General features: G+C 36.0%; 3 protein-coding genes across 14 annotated transcripts in view; 1 reads left to right on the top strand and 2 right to left on the bottom strand.

The window, feature by feature from the left end:
- LOC123312770 (Ca(2+)/calmodulin-responsive adenylate cyclase-like) overlaps positions 1-9169 on the bottom strand; it is a 210430-nt gene extending 201261 nt beyond the window's left edge. For 5 of the 9 annotated variants that reach the window (XM_044897246.1, XM_044897247.1, XM_044897252.1 and 2 more), the window contains exon 1: positions 8730-9168. The gene's annotated coding sequence lies outside the window, so the exon portion shown is untranslated. Of the gene's footprint in view, positions 1-8729 lie in introns of all 9 variants that reach the window. The other 4 variants (XM_044897244.1, XM_044897245.1, XM_044897250.1 and 1 more) reach the window with 1 other exon arrangement.
- A 2460-nt stretch (positions 9170-11629) lies between these two features.
- Positions 11630-13448, top strand: LOC123314481 (mitochondrial transcription rescue factor 1). 2 transcript variants are annotated; one of them, XM_044899795.1, is made up of 2 exons: positions 11630-11717; positions 12750-13448. In XM_044899795.1, the coding sequence occupies exon 2, from the start codon at positions 12833-12835 to the stop codon at positions 13322-13324; it is 492 nt and encodes a 163-aa protein (XP_044755730.1). In that variant the 5' UTR covers positions 11630-11717; positions 12750-12832; the 3' UTR covers positions 13325-13448. The 2 variants fall into 2 exon arrangements, with proteins under 2 accessions (XP_044755730.1, XP_044755729.1); XM_044899794.1 differs by having other exon boundaries at positions 11635-11720.
- Positions 13377-21783, bottom strand: part of LOC123314480 (inositol polyphosphate 5-phosphatase OCRL) — a 118565-nt gene continuing 110158 nt past the window's right edge. For all 3 annotated transcript variants that reach the window (XM_044899789.1, XM_044899790.1, XM_044899791.1), the window contains exon 16: positions 13377-14553. In XM_044899789.1, coding sequence (XP_044755724.1) covers positions 14305-14553 — 249 coding nt within the window. In that variant the 3' untranslated portion in view covers positions 13377-14304. The remainder of the gene's footprint in view (positions 14554-21783) is intronic.

The following is a 21783-nucleotide window of genomic DNA, read 5'->3' as shown; positions in this document are numbered from 1 at the left end:
AATACTACGCGAAAGTCACGTGACAGCCAGTCTCGGGTTTATTAGGTCTATGGTATAACCTCAGACTTTCTGATTTTTTTCTTTCTGGTTCCAACGTTCCATTCAGCTGATCCAGCTTCTGGTTGGGTTGAAACGTCATGGTTTTATGGTTAACTTGTTTTGATTTCGAAACATCTTGACATTCCTGTCCTCGAGATTGACTGTCATAAAGAATGTCAAGGTTCTGTGGTCGAGAATTTAATGCTTTCTGTGTTTTCTGATCTTTCTGTGCATTTAGTTTCACATGTTCATGGATCTGTTTATTATGAATGTTAACATTTTTTTCAGATTGTTTAGATTCAGTTTTTTCAACTGTACTGATTTTATCAAGCAACAACTGGTTGATGGCCAATTCGTAGCGGGGTTATTCTTCGACCTCGCACGGGCGTTTGACAGCCTCTCCTTCCGAGTTCTCGTCGACAAATGCTATAGTTTAGGTTTTAGGGGTGTGTTCCTAAATTGGCTCTCCAGTTATCTCGAGGGTAGAACAATATCCGTCAGGACGGCCGACTTCGTTTCAGATAAGCGTGAATTGAACCACGGTGTACCACAGGGTTCGGTTCTGGGACCGCTTTTGTTCCTTATTTTCATCAATGACTTACCGGTCAGTTTGAGGAACTTGGTGGTGAATTCTTCTGATATTCCAGCCGCATTCAATGTTATCGAGTTGGTTAGAATTCTTCTATTTGCGGATACCTCGATATTGGTTGCTGCGCGGACCTTTGATGATCTGCAGAAGCTGTGTCAACGGTTGGTGCAGTGCTTCGTCGATGGGTGTCATTCTAATGCCCTGATGATAAACATCGAAAAAACCCAGTTTGTTCATTTCACTTTAAGTAATAGTGAGCAAAAGCTTGTCATACACCATCTTGATGAGACTATTTTGTTGGCTGAGTACTCAAAATTTCTGGGAATCTATATCGATTCCAATCTGAGATGGATAACACATGTGGATCATTTATGTAAGAAACTCAATAGTTCATATTATGCAATAAGTAGAGTCAAAAACTCACTTCCCCCAAGTTGCATCATAAATATATACTACAGCCTGGTCTACAGTCACTTATCTTACAACATCATGCTCTGGGGTAACTCAACTGATGCTGGAAGAGCATTTATAATTCAGAAGAGGATTTTACGGATGATCTTCAATATTCCTCCGAGGTCCTCTTGTCGTCCTATATTCATAGAGAATGGTATTCTAACAGTGGCTTGCATATACATTTTTAGATGTCTGGTTTATGTGAAGGAGAACGAGAGCGGTTTTACAAGACTTTCAAGCTTTCATAGCTACAACACTAGAAATGGTGACATATCAGTGAAGAATTTAAAAAGGTAGTTAAGAATAAACTTGTTGAGCAATGTTTTTATAGCATAGTTGATTATTTTCAGTCATAATTTAAATGTAATTGGAGTTGTGATTTTTATTGTGTTACTTTTTTTTTCTGACCTGTCCTATACATATTTGTATATATGTCTGAAAGGATTAATCAATATTATTATTATTATTATTATATTCAACATTAGAATTTCGTTTTTACTTCTAGTTTCCAATAACAAGTCTTCTAGAAACTTAACTTTTAATTTCAGCATCTTAATTTCAAATTGCGGATTTTCTTCCTCCTGGCAATCATGAACGTCACCATCATTCGCTTCATGAATTCAGGTAGCATTTCTTCTTTTGGCAGATATAGTTATGCACGAGCGGTGGAAATTATCCCCGCATTTTTTACACAACACCACCTCGGAAACACCTTTTTTACAGTGGGCGCAAATATAACACCCTTTTTATCACCTGTATCAACAAATTTGTTGGAGCGTTCACTAAACTGTTCGTTACTCTTCGACATCTTGCGCATAAAATGGGGATAGCCCAGAAAACAAAAACAGTGAACTTCAACACTGAAGAAAACGTAATAAACAATTCCAAGAAAACTCAAAATGCAACTCCTTTAAGGGTGTTATACCCGTTCTCCCGAAACGTGAATTCCGCTAGATGGCACTATATGAAAATTTCTTTAATTGAACATATTTTCGTCCCACCAAGACAATAGCTCCACCCACTTTTTTCGCTACAAGACCTTTTGCCTGAGGGGACAGCAAGCGAAGGATAGCTGAGTTTATGTGTTTATTATCCCTAATAAAAGGGTCTACTAAAGATATGGCTTATTTCGAATCACTTCCACTTATAGGAGTTTCAGCGCGATGTTAGTAACAGAGACGCGAAAATAAATATTGTTGAAAATCGAAAAATTCTCAATCGAGCTTTGGTATGAAAGGACCTGAAACGAGCACAAAAATATGTAGACATTTCATTGCATCAGCTAATGATGCTTTAGGATCGAGAAAGAACTGAAATATCTTGCAGTATACAAATTAACAGGCCTTGAATTAATGATTATAGCTGTGATGATAGTGAATAGGTATAATTATTTTGAAACTGATGATCTGGGAACAAACCACTGTATGAAATTCGAAACATTTTTATCCCGTGCCCGCAATCCTCTTGGTATTCTCCCATCTATTGATTCAGGAAGAATGCAATTCATATAGAACTGCTCCAGCTTTGGCAAGATGATATTTTTCCATAGTGCCTCGTCACATTCTATTCTTTCTATTTGAAAATCATCATCTGAATATAGAACGAAATCGCAAAAAATTTGTTTACAGATATTCAATTGTCCTTGCACTTGGTGAAAATTTTTATGAATTTTTTTCAGCCTAAAAATGATAGAAAATGATATTTCTTCGAAGATAACGAATTAGCTTAGAATTACCTCATTCTACCATCCTCGATGGTGAAGCAGTGCGGTTTCTTGTAGTCCCTTAGCTTTCCTTTGATTGATTGGAGACATTTGACCTCTATCAAACCATCGTCCCCAACCAATCCATAAGGAGAGGCTCCCAGGAATGGATACTCAGGGTCAATAAATTATCCGCACCGGGTTACCCCTATATTTTTTTGATGTTCTTACAGTGTTATCGCCTTACTTTGGCAAGGAGTGGTTGATTTTTTTTTCACCACTGAACCAAAGTTCGAGGATGTTAGATAGTCCTGCCTGCATTGCCTCCAAAGTGCATTGTCATGCTGCGCACGAGTTATTTCTTCCAAAACTTTGACGAGTCAGATTTTCTATTTCTGAGAATATCTGAAAATTCTGACTTCTTGGAGGACATTCCTTCCTCAGTGATATCAGGTTGGGCAGCATCTGGTCCGTAATTGAAATCCGGGCCATAGGAGAGAGTTTTCTTTTCTCTTTCTTGAAAAGGTCAATAATTTCTCTCTTCTCCTTTCATGAATTTTCCTCCTCCTAACGAACTGTGTTCAGCCCTAAAGGACCTCTGCAAGTATGTAGGTACCAGGCAGGACCCAGCAGCATGGGAAAGGGCTGCTCCGTAAGCCCGAACTGTCTATGAAACGGACTCCCTAAAATTCACCCTCTTACTTACAATATCAGCCGAAAGTTTCGATGACTCGTAAATATAACGAATTTTCTAATTTCATATGTTTTATATAGGTACATATCATTGAACTCTAAAAGTTCTTTTAGAATTCACATGATAGAATGGTACATATAGTCGGACACCAAAACGTTATTTTCACGTAAAATTTATGAGGATGTTATAAATCTTGTCTGTTTTGAATTTTCTGCAAGAGTCGAGTACCACCCGTCTTTTTGTTATCATAAAATTAACCCTCATAAAAGCTGGTCGACTGTTTGGCCATAAATCTCAATGCAAGAGCCAAGTAAATTGTAATTGGCTACTTAGAAATAGGAGGGTGGAGTTTGATGAGAGGCGGGTGAATTAATCTTATTTCCTTCAAAAATCAAGGAAAATTGAAAAAAAATTAAATTTTTTTTTTGTTATCATGAAAAAGGTCTCTTTAAGAAAATCCCCTCGTTGATCATTTCGAACCATCACTTCAGCATTCGAATTTATACTCATATATAATTACCACCATTTTCAATTAATTAAGATGGAAATAAATAGCATTGTGAAGCATAGGGCGAATGGAAGTATTGTACAACCTTAAGTAAACTAGAATCAACCCAAAGAGAAATTATGAATGAAATAATTTTTTTGGAAGAAGACATAACACATAAACCCAAACCGGAAAAGGACACTTTTCAGCAGGTAGTACACAAAAGAAGGAGAACAAAGAAAAATGAACTAGGAACCAGAGACCCACAGCAAGAAAGCTACAATTTCAAATCCATCAAACGACCTAAGATAGAAAAATCTGGATGTTCATCTCTAAAGTTAGGAACACAGTAGAAGAAAAAGATTTTAAAGACTATGTAACTTAAAAGACTGCAACGAATATTGAAGAAATCTCGGTTACAACTCTACAAACAAAAGTAGAAACGACAAACTACAAATGCTTCCTAGTGGGAGTCCCCATGAAGCTCAAGGAAGAAGTATACAAAAATGAATTCTGGCCAGTGGCTATCGCCTTATCAAGATTCTACTTTTAGAAGAGGTCAGCATTTTTCAAAGAAAGGTCAGAACAAGATAGAAAACAACAGATAAAAACACCAGGCACATCAAAAAAATCAGAGAGAACCTGAAGTTTCAGTATAATTCACCAAAATCTCCAATCGAGTCTCCAATCAATTGGGAATTCGATCAATAAACTTGTCAATTTAACATCAGAAAACCCTGACTGCAATTTCCTTTTTCTGACCGAACACTAGAAATGTGAGGAGGAACTACAAAACATCGGAATACCAAACTTCAAATTAGCAACTAGCTACTAAGATGTCTAAAACTCTGGTGTATTCACTGATTCGATTTTGTTTTTAATTTCGTGGGGATATGGGATCAGTTTTGTTTTTCCCACTGTAGGTAGCGCTGTTTAGAATTTGACAGACCATTGTCATTTGATATTTGAAAATAATTTGAATACTTTCCTATGACGTACGAATATGTGTATTTATAAGCGATTATTGGTATGTGAAAATGTATAAGTTTCGAGAAAGGGGTGTAGAACATTAAATCATTCAACATGTCGTTCAGTAAGTTCAGTTTTCTGTATGGACAATCAAGAACTACAGCTAAGAATTCGGTGTTGTTGGAATTTGAAGCAGAACCAAATCAGATGAATGAACATTCGGGACCGATATAGCTAAGTTTTATGGAAACTTCAGCAATATTTCAAAGAATCTGTATTGGAAATACGTAATGTGAATTGTGAGCATGTATTGAAAATCGGAAATACATAAATCTATTCGAGTCTGTTACTTCAAATATTCTTCCTGAGTAGATATGGTGAAGATTCCCTTTTCGTCAACAATATATTGGATATTTGACCAATCAACTGTGTTTTATTAAAATCATATTGAATTACCCCCCTCACGAATTCAAGCTGTCAAACGGAAATTATCTTGAAGAAGAACAGTAAATCCTGCTTCGAAACCTTATTCGATAGTGTTGAAATATTGACAGATTCAGATTTGTTTTTACAACGAAAATTAAACTGTAAATCACAAATATTCCTTAACAGCTGACAAAATGGGCCGTTTCATATTTTGAACTCGTTGATCGACATTCGATATCAACGCAAAACAAAATAAACCGAGAGAGTATCATCGGACTTTCTTTGGTAGAACAAGGATAGAACGAAGCAAGTGACATGGTGGCGCCTCCACGAAACTGATCCCATATCCCCGATTTTCTGAAATGTTGATGCTTGCAAAAAGTGACAAGTGCACACACCAGTGTTTTAGACATCTTACTAGCTACTGACGCAAGAAAGGCGAACATGGAGGCGTAGCCACCTTTATTAGAGAAAATCTACAATTTTCAATAAACCATCATGTAGAAAAATTGACAATTAAAGACGAATGTGAATTTGTATCGATAAACAGCAAAATATTGGAGGAAGCAATCTCACTTTGCACAGTAAACCGCCCCTCTGGAAGCCCAACAGACAATTTTTTCGATAGAATTGAACTTATCTGTGAGAGGATGTTTGACAACAAAAGGATGATCTTCATTGCTGGAGACTTCAACATCAACATGTTATCCAACATAAAGAGTAAATCAGGAATGATTTCTCTAATGCAAGCATATAACCTACATCAAACAATATTTGAACAAACAAGAATCAGTAAACAACCTGGCTGCATTGATAACATTTTCACAAACAGTAACGTGGAAGAAACAAAAATTTTTGAAGAACATATTTCAAATCATTCAGGCCAGAAAATCACTTGTGAATTAAGAGAACGCAGTAAACCAGAAATTCACAGAAGATTTTTTTAAAAACAATAAAAGAGAAGATCTCCAGAAAAGTCTGCTAGACCAAAACTGGGAAGAAATCTACAACTTATCGGTGAGTTGTAGTTGTATTCGGATACAACTATTCGTGAACCAACAATGGAACTCCTTCATATCAACTTTTTAACACATATTTGAGCAATGTTTTCCACGAATAAAAGTGAACATAAGCCCCTAAAAACAAACTGTCGTCTTCTCAGAGGAAGTTTCAAACTTGAAACAAAAGTTAGACCATCTATCATTTCTCTCAAGGGCAAGTGAAGAATTTAAAACTCAGTATATATATATATATATATATATATATATATATATATATATATATTCTCTTGAAAAAGAGTGTTACTTTTACAATCTGAAAAACAATGAAGCGGGTGTAAAGAAATGGCAACAAGAGATAGATCCTAAAAACCTGTTCCTCATTCCAGATCTCAGTGTAAGCAGAGGAAAAATGTCAACGGGGTACCATACATATCTTCGTATGATTTGCGATACTCTTTTCAAAGAGGTAAAAGTTTCGTACCTTAGAACTTGCCTTATCCTTGAAAAAGGGGAGGAAAAGTAAAAACTGAAAAAAAATTCACAAATTTTTTGAGGGACGATAGAATATTCTGATTTCAGATTTGAGATTCTTTAAATCATAGAACTGATGACAAAATTTGGGAAATGTTTGTTCTCGATGCATATTTGTAACCAATTTTTCAAAAATTTTCTCTGGTGTCTATAAATCTGACATACTTGCTGTTTTCAGATTTATAATAATCCAAATTTGTGTTATCTATTACAGAACTTGTTGCATTCATATTATCCCTGATAAAGCTTCTAAAGGGAATCAGTTGTTTGGCAAAGTCAGTCGATAGATTTGCTGTATAAAATAATGATAAGGGCTAAGCTTTCTCCATCAAATCATTATAACTCCAATGAAGCAAGTTATAAGAACTAGGACATGAAGAACGTTCTTTTGTAGTTTTCATTCCCAGAAATCTATCGTTCAGTTGGCTCTTCCAGAATCGCATCTTTTCAATCTATTACTTCGATACCGTCCAATCAGAGCGAAGTAACCTGAAAATCTGCTAGCTCTCTTTCCTCTGAGATGTAATTCTGGAACTCTGCTAGTTGACGAATTAAAATATCCTCAGTGGAATTGAATACATAAACTTCAAAAATTTTTTCTGACCAGCTATGAGTGTTTCATCAATGATGGTCGATAATAATTAATACAAATTTATGGGCTGGAAGTATTGATATGTCACACATGACAGTATCACAGGATTAACAATCATGATCTGCGGTCCATCCCATGCTCATCCAGAGTATAATCCATTTTCCAGCAGCAATTATGAACAAGTTCAAAGAAAAATCCCCATCTCCCTGGGTTACAAAAAAATATATTTCTTGAAAATAGGGGAAGTGACATGCCAACTGGAAATCTTGTATACCTATGTTTGGCTCAGAGACCCTTTTAGTTCCGGAGCCCCTCCCAACTCCCTTTTTGGAGACCTCTGCATCGCCTCTGATTGTCAACCCTACAAATCAATATGTATTGAAGTATTGAATTCAATCTCAACGAAGCAGGAATTCCCTTAATGTGCATGAAGCTCGACATGAAGTCTAGTATTCTCTCAACTGACCTCTTACAAACAAAATCATGCTAATTAAATTTTCCCTGTATGACACATTCAATTTTTTTCATGCACAGGGCAGGGGGCCTCTGTCTGGTGCGAGGCCCCAAGGCAGTCGCCTACTCTGCCTAAAGGTTAATCCGGCTCTGGAAAACAAAACAATAGGGAGCCATCCAGCCATTAAGATTTGATTCCACAATTGAACTTTGTGAAAACAGACATAAGTCTTACTAGAAAGTCTTTGAGTTTCTTTCCTTCTTGTTTCATTAGGCAGTGTGTTTTGCTTTTTTGACAAATAATTTTTTGCCAATGTGTCATAAGTACCTTTTGTATACCAACATATTCACAAAAATATACCTAAAAAGTCAATCTGAAGTATTAATGAAGACAAAAGATAATCTGTTCAATTGGGAATGAATCAGAGCTCAAGATCCAAACTACCAAATAATGATATCCTTGAAATCTTGTGGCTTAGGCGTATTTCACTATTCTAACATAACATTTAACAAAATATATGATCTTATAATGCTTTCTAGATGCTTCTCTACTCCTCTAATTTCTATAAAATATATCATTTAAGTACTGTTCAATAGACCAACTACTTTTTGAATTTTCAAAGGGATGAGATACGTCACATAACTTTTAGGATGGATATCGCAGTTATCATTACTGGTTAGACAAAAATTAGTCAACAGGACAGACAGGAGGAGCTTCGTCTGTGAATGAGAAATTGTTAGTATTAGGTTTGCGAAAATCCATTTACACACCATAACAATAACATAAACATACCTTTACAATAAACCCAAGTTGCGATTTTTCCATGTATAAAACAATTTTATACGGGAATGTAAACGTAAACCAACTGAACTCTGAAACTGTTGACATCCATTGACTATAATTTTAACTAATCCATTAACAAAAATTGGATAAGACACTCAACATAATTTGTCAATGCCCGACACTTTGTTCACATTCGTCACCATTCACCAATTTTCAATTGACAAAAAGAGCTAGTTCACAAAAATATAGGAAAACATGGTAATATCCTTTTGGTCCCCGAAATTCAATGAGAACTTTCATTTTCGTGTAGGGAATTAACATTCGCAATTAGTTATTGTTTTATCAACTTATTAGTACTATAAATAGAACGTATTACGAGCTATTAGGAACGGCTAAATACCGTGTATCTCCGCCGTGTATATATTTGTTAATTGTGTTCTGTCAATGTGTCAAAAAACTAAATAAAAACTCTACTGCTTTCTTTTTGACCGATTGAGCAGCTCCTGAACAGCTCCGGTGCATCTCGCTCAAGCGTTCCACAGAACACACCCATCTTGACCATTGAACCAAAGAGTAAGAGTTACTCTTTGATTGAACTCTATGGGAACCCATAGAGTTCAATGATCTTGACTTACTTTATGGAGCGTTCCAAAGATATTAAAATATACGAATGTCATTGAACTCTATATATTATTCTGAATTTTTAATGCGAGTAATTTCACTTAAATTCTTTGAAAGTTCATAATTGTGTAGTGGACATTGAACTAAAGTTCTTTCGTTCAATGGTAGTGGACTGTTTTTTTTTCAATATTGACATAACGACTGCCCTCTAGTGGACTTTATCAAAGACCACCAGTAAGAAATGAAATGTTAGAGAAGGTTTTCTGTACTAGCTGTTGAATTGAAAGGGGAGATGGCGCAAGCGTTAAGAACCCTGGAAGACGCTCTTTTTCAAGTAGGTACTTGGGATCGAAAAGGCAAGAAATTCCTAATGAAGAAGGGAAGGCATCCTTTCTTGAAACGAATTAAACCGGTTTTTCCTGTTAGTTTTTCTCTAGAGTGAATTTTTGAGTAAGACAAAGCTTGTTTTTTTTTCTTTATTTTGTTCAGTGAATTCCATACGTAAGTTACCACTCATTTCATTATTACCGTTTCTTGTTTTATTAATTTGAAGGTTTTATTGCGAATATGCGGCTTTGAGTACTTGATGCATCTTATTAGTTTTCATTGTTGAAGTATTTCGTTAATTACTCAAGGGCCAATTCCGTCCGTTTCTATTTTATGTGCTTCACACAAAATATAACTCATTTTATTTATTCTAGATAATAACGTACTTTCTGGGTTTTTCTTTCTTTGAACACGTCATAGGGACGCCAGACGCCATTTTGGACGCTATCCCTTTTTGCTTCCAATTCAATTATAATTCAGTTATAATTTGAGGGCTAGTTTTTATAATAAACTTGTTTTATGGTGGATGCGCTTATGTTATGTAATATTCATGGTATTAATTTCTACATATTTTTTGTGCCTATCTTATAATAACTTGTAAATGTCACTGAACCGTCCTCAAGTCAAGCCAATGATTCGATTACTTAGGTACGACCAACAGGGTAAATACTGTAATTGCATTAAGGACCCTTAATTATCATTTTTCCATTTCTTTTATTATTATTATTTTTCTCTTCACTGGTGGAGTTGTTCAATACAGGACATATTTGAACGTGATAGCCAAGATAGGAAATAATTCATATTTGTGTTACTGGACAAACATACAACTTTTGTGGATTTTGCCCTTCCTAGTATCCCGAAGGCCGGATACCGTTGTATCTGCGTCGATTTCTGAGGCCGGATGCCCTTGCAGCTGCGTCTCTCACCCTTGAGACCGGATACCGTTGTATCTGCGTCTCTAACCCTTTAGGCCGGATACCGTTGTATCTGCGTCGATTTCTGAGGCCGGATGCCCTTGCAGCTGCGCCTCTCACCCATGGGGCCGGATACCGTTGTAACTGCGTCTCTAACCCTTTAGGCTGGATGCCCTTGCATCTCACAACCGCCTGAACCCTACCCGATTCAGAACTGTTGTATGCTGAACGTAACTCATCTCACTGAAATATCGGTTAAGAGTCATCATTAAGGAACTGGTAGCTGTAGATGTAACTGATTCCACCAAGTGTGCATTTCACATGAGATTTTCTCTCGCCAGTTGAACCTGTTGCCGTAGCTACGTAAAATCATACCTGTATAGTAGATTATGTAGTTGTTGCTGTTCTAAGGGGAGGTTTTTTCGCAGCTCTTTTTCCTCCCCTCTGCTGCGCCCTAGAGCTATGACATTGGAAATCGTCTCCAATGAAAACCGAAATAAACGTTTCTTGTTTGGGTTTAAATGTGTTGTTTTCTTTCGAATCTCCCAACCTTCCGTCAATTTTTCTATTAGTAATCAGGGTAAGTACTTTGGGTTGCCCACGTAATGTGGAGTCCCACCACAACCAGACGATCACGATTTTTGGCCATAGAGTAGTAAGGTGTCTTTAAAGTGCTGTCATTCGTAAGTATCTTCGAAGTAAAAAGAATTCTACAAGCATCCCTGACCAGCGCAAGGTAATTTAAGGCCAGGACAGTACAATATTGAATACTTTCATTATCATTACTGGCATTAATGACGCACATTCAACACTGTTGGCTGGAAAGTCACTAGGACTAACACCACCATCAAAATAAAAACGAAATGATATTTCTAAGTACATATTTTAACTAAACGTAAAATAATATTTCTAATTATGTGTTATTTTTGCGTACGAAACACCTCCACATTTTTCTTTTGACGTCTATCTGACAGCTGGTTAAAGCTTCAGTCACAGAGAACACTAATATCAGAGACAAACTGTCTCTGCTAATCATAGACATGGACTGTGCCATAGACAGTAGACTCTATGTTGTTTATAGATAGGGGTTATATAACCAAGGATAATAGTTAATAGTATTATTAACATAATAATAATAAGGCGTTTTCGGAAACTTACTCAGGGTTACTAACTTGATCCATTGAGGTCACGTGACGGATCTTCTCGGATCACTGACCCGGTTCTAAGTTCACGAACTTATCAGGTTAGGATTTGGAAGTGTCAGTCGTGAGAATAACATAACCAAAACGTCATTCAAATTTATTTTAAACTTTACACATTTTGTTGATGCAGACACAGAGTTTATAAGAAAAAGTCGTAAGAATCTTCTTGCAATCTTGCAGAGAAATTTTATATTCCTATTGGAACTCCGTTTCATGGATGAATATTTATATACGAAACAGAGCCTGTTTACATCATATTACCAGAGACAGTTCTGGGAAATTCATAAAAACTTGAGTGTTTCGTCAATAATAGATCGTTGAAATGTAAAGATCTGGAAGTTTTCTTGGGGATTGGATCATCCTAGAATCTGCAGTTCCCCAGAACCTCAATGAAACAATAACCAAGATTTTACCGGAATTGGGAGGGGCTGCTAGCTTGAGCGTTGTAATTTTCAAGAATAAATAAATAAATAACAAAATATGGGATGATTTTATTCCTAGTCAGTTTTTCTGGGTTCCTGTTCCCAATTAATAATTGGATTTTCTGATGCTTTGCTTGAATTCATTGGCGTTTGCCATATCTTATAATTTGTAGTTCGATCCATATCAATATCTATTTATCGTAATTAGGAGCAAGAAGAAAATTGCAGCTATAGTGGAATTAGCTAATGAAACTACACATTTCACATTGAGCCGAATTCTCTTCTATTTCCATAAATATTGAGAATATGAGTAGAAAGCTTATTCCCGCGTTTTTCAGATACAAAACTAAACTGCAGTGCGCATGCGGTGACTCTAGCGATTCGAACGACCCTGCTTTTGTGTAGGGTTACGGAAAATCAACCCGAGTCAGTGATCGAGGTAGCAGCACCGTACTTTCCGAACACGGGTTAGATGTTCGGGTTAGGTAAACGAACGCAAAGGTTAGGGATCGAATGAACCCGGGTAAGTTTCCGAAAACGCCTATAGTGTAATATCTTTGTTGACTCTGCTAGGAACGAATAAAAACAATACCTTTTATTCAAAACTTTGATCGAAACCTATCAAAATGATGAAATTAAATGTTTTAAAGAACATTTTTCCAGGCAAAGCGAGGCACGATATTTATGTTACTATTGCTAGCACTTTGGTAAATTCTGCAAGATTCAAAGCAACATTTAACAAGGCAAGTGACACTTCAAATTCTGAACAAAGTGAAGATATTTATCCTAGTGACAAGACAACAACAACTATGCAAATCAAGATAAGTAATACAAGAGTGGATTTGATTATTAAATCAGGATTGGGGATAGCTCGTAATAAAATAGAAAAACTGTTCTTTGACAATAAAATAAGAGTGAATGGTCAGAAAATTGGAAAAAAAAGTGAACAGATAGAAGAAGGAGATGAAATTGATGTGATTAAAGGACCTAGTCCAAACAATCCAGAACATCTTGTGGTAGCTAGAGTTGAGATATTATCAATGAAACCTGAAGAAGAAACAATTTCTGTCAAAATACGGAGAAGCAGATCATTATTAGTGGAGAGTAAATATTACTGATCCTTTTTTAGGGAAAAACTTAAGGCTATTATTACATCTGTAAAAAATTGTGAACGCATAATTCTATGTCTTTAATTTCTATCCTTATGTTATTATTGCTACAAACAAGGATATAAAAATATTATTAATACTTTAATCATTTCACATAAATATCTTATATTATATTTCATGGAACTCACTTATCCACATTCAAATTTATTCTTCTACATGATAGAATAGAAGCTAAACTAACTTCACTATTTATAAAATAAATATTATAAATATTGGTAAAAAAAAACTTCATACGTCATTGCATGTATGAGCTACTAAAAGATCTGCAATGGAAACTTGTAGCCTCATGAGGTTTATATGGTGCAATAGCCTTGCGTTCTTTATCTTTGAAGGTTATGAGCTGCAGGAGTTTGTTTCAAAGAAATGGGGTTTAGAATACTCACCCCCAATGGAATTGCATGGAGTGCAAAAGTGATGTTGAGAAAATCGCATCATTAGCACAAAGAACTTGTAAAATCTTAAATGCTGCTTTTTCCATAAACATGAAAGAATATGGATTTATATTTCCACCAATTAATTGAATAATCAATGTAGCAAGTGTTACAGTAAAATTATGCAATTATATTCTAAATGAAAAGAATACAAGAAAGAATATCTCTTATTGAATTTAATGATAACTAAATTTCCTGAGGGAGAAGAGGGTATAATCTGCCTTGTACATAATATATGGAATAAAATGGTTACCTACTTTGACAAAAAACTTCAATTAAAGTACATCATGACATCCTTTAGACTAGTACTGATTGTTCAAGATACTTTTATAATTTTGAACAAATTTTTTAAGGATGCAATTCTCGTTTGAGAATTTCTCGCTTCATGTTTATGAAGCAAATATTCTGAAATTTAAAATTTATTTTGTTCCAATTCATAAATAATATTCTATACTTATTACATATTCTATGAAAGAGATGGGGAAAGCAGGCAGACAGCTATTTCATTGGTATGATTGAAGTACTAAGATCATTCACCAAAAAATTATATAAAAAATTCGACTTTCCACGACTTGCTTGAGGCTTTGAATTTCTTATTGGATCTCTTAGAAGTATTTCTCCAAATAAAGACGCCAAGGTTTTTGCATCATAACCATTTTCATTAGAATGGCGAAGAAACTCTTGTAGAAACATACATATGTATAAAAATACATTTCTGTGAATATCTGGCAGCTTCTGATTGATGATCTGAAAGAAAAACTTACTTTTAATAACAGAACTGCTGGAAAAAATATTAGGTTTTTGTGTAGTCGCAACATTCAAAAATTTAAAACATCATCCAAGAAACCATCCATTGATTTTGAGGAAACATGCAGTGTGGGGCAAAAGGGCGGAATATACTCATTTCCCATGACATCAAAAAGAATGCCGGCTGGCCAGACCCAGGATATACCGAGGCATAAGCCTGGAATAAAATTGATACCTATCTATTTCTTCATTCAGTAAATGAAAACGCGGAATCACCATAATCTTTGTTTTTCTCAAATTAAATATTGATATATTTTTTGTCAAGATACTTTTGAGTTTCTAATGACAATTACAAACATAAAGATTATGGCGGGTTTCCATTTTCTGAGACCTCTCCAACGAGCCCATATGATAATTTGGAAAATAAATGCATATTATTATTATTATTATTATGCTTCCAATTGAAAACCGGAAGTTAGATTGGGTAGCTACGCAGGTGCAACAGTGTGCAGTGCACTAGGGCCCCCGAACTCAGGGGGCCCCCAAGAGGGCTGACCTGCAAATCCCGTTTGAAATGTCTGAAAAATATTTCATATGGAATTTTTTTAATTAATTTTTTTTCCGTCTATTATAAAAATATGAAAAAAATTATAATGAGTATCCATTTCAATCGATTATTTGAACAGCGAAATTTATTCACATTATATTTGGCTCGTTCCAGTATCGCATCTTTTCAATCTGTTACGTCAATACCGTCCAATACATGGAGGTTCCTACCTCCATGGTCCAATCAGAGCAAAGTAACCTGAAAATCTGCTCGCTGCCTTTCCTCCGAAATGTAATTCTGGAACTCTGTTATTGAATTTTGAGTCATTAAAAATTGCTACGCTTCCGTACAGAGATTTTAGTTCTTTTGTGCCTTATCATATTGACAAATTGTCAAAAAAAAGTGTCAGAAGTTTTTTGAATTTCTTGTTTTTTCCATTTTCTACTGAATATCCACTGGTATATCTATGGGAGATGATTCCCTAACATAAGGGTCCTGTAGCGTTCCTCGAACAACTGAAGAACAGAAGACTCATCACTTGGAAGACTGGACCTGGTCGATTGACCCTCCCAGTCAAAAGCAAGATTTGGCTATTATTAATTTGAGTACTGAAGGAATTTCAAACGACGAGGGTTTTCCTCCACCAAGATAAGCAGAAGATTTTTGATGCAGGGGTGATATTCCCCCCAGTGCAACTGAATGACAAATTATGTACCTGTAATTATTTATTTTTTCTTCATCAAGTCTTTGAATAATTTTTGATTAAAGCTTTATTATTCACTTTTTTTCTCGTTTTCTGCTCTGTTTCTTTGTTTCATATATTATTTCTAAACGGAAAGAGGAAGAAGAAATTTTTATATCAATGGAAAAGAAGCACTTCAGTATTAAAAGCTAATTCTGTAAACAAATTTATCATCACTACACTACTCACGGGAAGACAGGGTTTTTTACTGAAGTTTTTCCCTAAGCTTTTGTATCATACTCTAATAGTCCGGAAGGCAGATGCTTTATTTGTAAGGAATTTCATCCCGGCTGAATTTAATACTGTATGTTGTTGTCACATTGCAAATGACGAAACTGACCGTCAGCTGGTCAAGTAGCGGTGGGTGCGCGTTGCAAAATTTCAAGTGATTTTATCCCGGCTGAAATTTTTTATATGTAATATTGATAATGAAGAATGATCACGCCTAAACGGGGAGGCAATGAATAAAATAATAAGGATAAATTCAAATGCATACCACCCGACGATATGAATATCGACAAGTGTTACGATCTGAATTGAACTAGCCAATTTGCAATCGTCAAGGCTCCAAATGGAGTACGCTCCACCGAAGAAAAGCAGATGCTGACCATGGTTTCGGCTTCATTCGGCCTCATCAGGGCAACATAGCATTTTTCCACGGTGAAGAACGTTTGGAATTGATGGAACTTTATTCAATGTTGGCATGTTCTACTGGGTATTATGTACCCAGAGCGCCACCCAACATGAAACGGTGTCCGATTCAATCCCCTCCAGATAGAAACCAAGACGAAGACAATAGCATATGTCCCATATTTTCCCTAATTCAGTACGCCGATTCGCTTTGCGAACGTCAGACGCATGATGAATTGAGGAGTCTGGGAACGCGCTCAGGTCACGGCAGAAATGATGCCAGCGGTACAATATTGAAGAATGATCACGCATAAACGGAAAGGCAATGAATAAAATAATAAGGATAAATTCAAATGCATACCACCCGACGATATGAATATCGACAAGTGTTATGATCTGAATTGAACTAGCCAATTTGCCATCGTCAAAGCTCCAAATGGAGTACGCTCTACCGAAGAAAAGCAGATGCTGACCATGGTTTCGGCCTCATCAGAGCAACATAGCATTTTTCCACGGTGGAGAACGTTTGGAATTGATGGAACTTTATTCAATGTTGGCATGTTCTACTGGGTATTATTTACCTAGAGCGCCACCCAACATGAAACGGTGTCCGATTCAATCCCCTCCAGATAGAAACCAAGACGAAGACAATAATAGCTGTATTCGGGTTCGGCTTTCGGACAGTCCGAGAATGGTTCTAGAACTGCGCAGAGGATTTAATGCTAGGGCGCAACAGTTTTGCGCAGTCCTAGAACAATTCACGGACTGTCAGAAAGCCGAACCCGAATACATCCAGCATATGTCCCATATCAAAGAGTATCAACAAGAGGATTCACTCTATCATTTTGGCCGGTTGCGTTTCAATGCCCTTGAATGTTCCTTGGTTTAGTGGAGGGACGAAAACGAAAGCAGATGTTCGTTCTGTTCGCAGGTCCCAATCTGATTGGTCGCCCAGATTCTCGTTTGACTATAGTGAATCTGAGCGCAGTATTGCTGGCGCGTAGCGTCTCCCCACTTCAAGGTTGAAATTCCATGTATTCGATCTTCCCTTGTAAATCGGCGAAGTGAAACCTCTTGTTGTTACTCTTTGCCCATATTTTCCCTAATTCAGTACGCCGATTCGCTTTGCGAACGTCAGACGCATGATGAATTGAGAAGTCTGGGAACGCGCTCAGGTCACGGCAGATATGATGCCAGCGGTACAATAATGAAGAATGATCACGCCTAAACGGGGAGGCAATGAATAAAATAATAAGGATAAATTCAAATGCATACCACCCGACGATATGAATATCGACAAGTGTTACGATCTGAATTGAACTGAGCGCGTTCCCAGACTTCTCAATTCATCATGCGTCTGACGTTCGCAAAGCGAATCGGCGTACTGAATTAGGGAAAATATGGGACATATGCTATTGTCTTCGTCTTGGTTTATATCTGGAGGGGATTGAAACGGACACCGTTTCATGTTGGGTGGCGCTCTGGGTAAATAATACCCAGTAGAACATGCCAATATTTATTAAAGTTCCATCAATTCCAAACGTTCTCCACCGTGGAAAAATGCTATGTTGCTCTGATGAGGCCGAAACCATGGTCCATGATCTGCTTTTCTTCGGTGGAGCGTACTTCATTTGGAGCCTTGACGATGGCAAATTGGCTAGTTCAATTCAGATCGTAACACTTGTCGATATTCATATCGTCGGGTGGTATGCATTTGAATTTCTCCTTATTATTGTAATATTAATGTTAAACAGAAACAAAATATTGAAGTCAGCCGATAGGCGGAGGATGGAAAATACGTCAGTCGAGCGCGTGATCTGACCGACGGTCTTTCCCCCGCTAGACACGCAGCAGACGGTCATTTTTATATTTCCATATATGTAGGAAATCATATGGAGGTGTTTTCATTCGGGATGAAATCACTTGACTTTCAAATTTTTTTCCCAAGTTCACGTGCTCGACTGACGTATTTTACACCCTCCGCCGATCGGCTGACTTTACTATTATGTTTCTGATTAACATCAATATTACATATAGAAAATTTCAGGCCTGATAAAATCACTTGAAATTTTGCATTTTTTCCCAAGTTCCGCCGTCTCCCACGCCCGCATCCACCGCACTTATTTCAAAAAAGCGCTCGTTGAATTTTTAATAGACGATTGGTTAAATGAACACATGGCATCGTGGATTGGGAATAAAACAGTTTTCGTAAACTATATGGAATGCCACAAATATGAAGTTGAACAAGGTGAAATTCAACGATCATCGGATCCATTGTTAACCAGGTCACGAAGAAGTGGTTTTCCATGTCTGTCACTTGAAATCTGATGTTCATGTAACAATGTGATGTTCTGATACAGATATATTGATTATTATGTTGGGAAATATGAATTTCATCGAGAAGAACGTCCAAATCTCGATGCATGTCGGAACGGCAATAATCAGACATTCATTGATGTCACCAAATTGTTTGCATCATTGGGTCCAAATTTGTGCTCTGCATTGCCAGGATTTCATGCCTTCAGTGGATGCAATTTCAACTCAGCATTTTACCGTAAAGGAAAAAAAAACGTTTGAAATTCTCCGGAAGTCTCCAACGTACATCCAAGCAGTGAGTGACATTTCACAAATTCCCAATTGTAACCTCGATCAATTGTTCACATACTTAGAATGCTATATTTGTAGAATATATGGATTTACAGAATTTGATGGTTTTAACACTGCTCGTGTGACATTCAATAGAGCATACGGCAGTTAAGATGATTGCAATCCACTTAACTTGGAAAAAAAAATTGACGGATTCTTATTCCCGCCCTCTAAGGCTGAACTGAACCAACATTTCTTTCGAACGGCATACATCGCCCACCTTTGGAGCCAAGCACATTTACCTGTGCCTACCGATTTATTTGAATGTTGATTATGTTGATAACGAATTAATAAAAATATGAATGACCTATTGCATATGTGCAATAAGATCTATACTATCATTTCGACATAGAGAATCGTCTCGGGGTCACTTTAGAAAAAACAACATTCTGACAGTATATGGTCTCTACATATATAGACCACTTCTATTTCTCCACAAGCACCAGTATTACTTTGAGGACTGTAAGAATGGTAATAACACAAGAAGAACTGAACCCTACTTTTATCCCATACACTCCTCAGCTTTAAGGGAGAAAAATGTCCATTATGCAGCGATGAAATTATTTAATGGCTTACCAAGGAATTTGCGAGGCATTGATGAGTTTGACCTTTTTCGGAGAAGGATCTCTACTATACTATGATTAAGTATGTAATATGATGTTGCTGCTTTACCTACATGTATCATGGGTGAATCGTGACAAACCCGTTTGATATTGATCGAAATCATATTTTCAATAAATATAAATGTTAAAATATCCGTAGGCTGATTAACTAAAGAGAGAAAAGGCATCAGTCAGACCATTGAAAATTCCGCGTGCCGTATAAATGCATGAGCGCGTCCTTACATTTTTGCTCTGACTGACGGTCTTTTACCCGCTAGACATGCAGCTGACGGTCATTTTTATATTTCCATATATGTAAGAAATCATATGGAGGTGTTTTCATTCGGGATGAAATCACTTGATTTTAAATTTTTTTTTCCCAGTTCACGCGCTCGACTGACGTATTTTCCACCCTCCACCTATCGGCTGACTTCACTATTTTGTTTCTATTTAACATTAATATTACATATAAAAAATTTCAGCCGGGATAAAATCAGATATCGATTGAAATTTATTTTGGGAGGATTTTGCATCTCTTCATAAACTTTTTAGGGTTTTCACTCCCAATCTCTGAAACAAAATCAATTAAAAATGAAATCAACGATTTGCTCCTGCGTAAATTCTTTCACTAATTTGTCAGGAGCAAATTAACTAGAAAAAATTGTTGCCTGACAATGAACTCAAAATAAATAACGTTGAAATTATAATTCTTCGTAACGTTTCGGAGTCTATATCAGACTCCTTCATCAGACGGAAAAATCTACTTTTGAAAATCTTCTGAATTGTCGCTTTTTGTCTGACATTAATTGTCAACACACAGAAACAGAGACTGCACAGAAACGTTGATTCATTTAATTTTGAAATTACCGGATGACAGTTCCTTCTTTAGTAAATTTATCCAAATATGATCTATTCCTATCGAACAATTTGCCAAATTATTATCTTGATCTAATAGAATACACGTAGACTCTTTAATTTTTCGTTTAAAATGGTCTGGTTCTGTCATCAAAATTTTAGTGTTGTCCCAATCCATCATGTGGTCTCCCGTATTAGAACAAATGTGATCTGCGATTTGTGATCGATTAATTTCTCTATTTTTAATATTATTTTTATGTTCGCGTTTTCTTATTTCTAGAGGTCTGGACGTTTCACCTGTATAAGTTTTACCACAAATACAGGGTATGTTGTAAATACAATTTTTTGATTTTTGTTTTTCGTTCAAAGGTTTAGTTTTTGTTAATATAGATCTTAAATCATTTTGCGTTTCAAAAACAGTTCGTATGTTGAACTTCGAACCGATTCTTCTTATTTTTTCTGAAAGGCCATTAACATAAGGAATTACATTCAACAAATTTGGTTGTTCTTGACGGTTTGTTGGTTGTTCCTGATCATTATTACGATTTTGGTTAGTCATTTTTCTCTCTAAATTTAATATTGTTTTTTCAATAAAATTTTTTGGGTATTGATTATCCCTAAGAAAATGTTTAATGAAGTCAACTTCATTATTTCTAATTTCGGGTGTAGATGAAATTAAATTAGCTCTATCATAAAGTGTTTTAATGATACCTCTTCTGACACTTACTTGGTGATTGGAATAAAAATTCAAATATCTATTAGTATGTGTCTTTTTTCGGTATACGCTCGTTTCAAAATAATTCGAAAACTTTTTTATTGAAACATCTAGGAATGAAATTTTGTTATCCTGTTCTAATTCCATTGTCAAGAACAACCAAATTTGTTGAATGTAATTCCTTATGTTAATGGCCTTTCAGAAAAAATAAGAAGAATCGGTTCGAAGTTCAACATACGAGCTGTTTTTAAAACGCAAAATGATTTAAGATCTATATTAACAAAAACTAAACCTTTGAACGAAAAACAAAAATCAAAAAATTGTATTTACAACATACCCTGTATTTGTGGTAAAACTTATACAGGTGAAACGTCCAGACCTCTAGAAATAAGAAAACGCGAACATAAAAATAATATTAAAAATAGAGAAATTAATCGATCACAAATCGCAGATCACATTTGTTCTAATACGGGAGACCACATGATGGATTGGG

This window comes from Coccinella septempunctata, chromosome 5 (assembly GCF_907165205.1).
Source record: "Coccinella septempunctata chromosome 5, icCocSept1.1, whole genome shotgun sequence".
In the NCBI taxonomy this organism is placed as follows: domain Eukaryota; kingdom Metazoa; phylum Arthropoda; class Insecta; order Coleoptera; family Coccinellidae; genus Coccinella; species Coccinella septempunctata.
The sequence above is the reverse complement of the archived record's forward strand: the minus strand, read 5'-3'. Positions and strand labels throughout refer to the sequence as shown.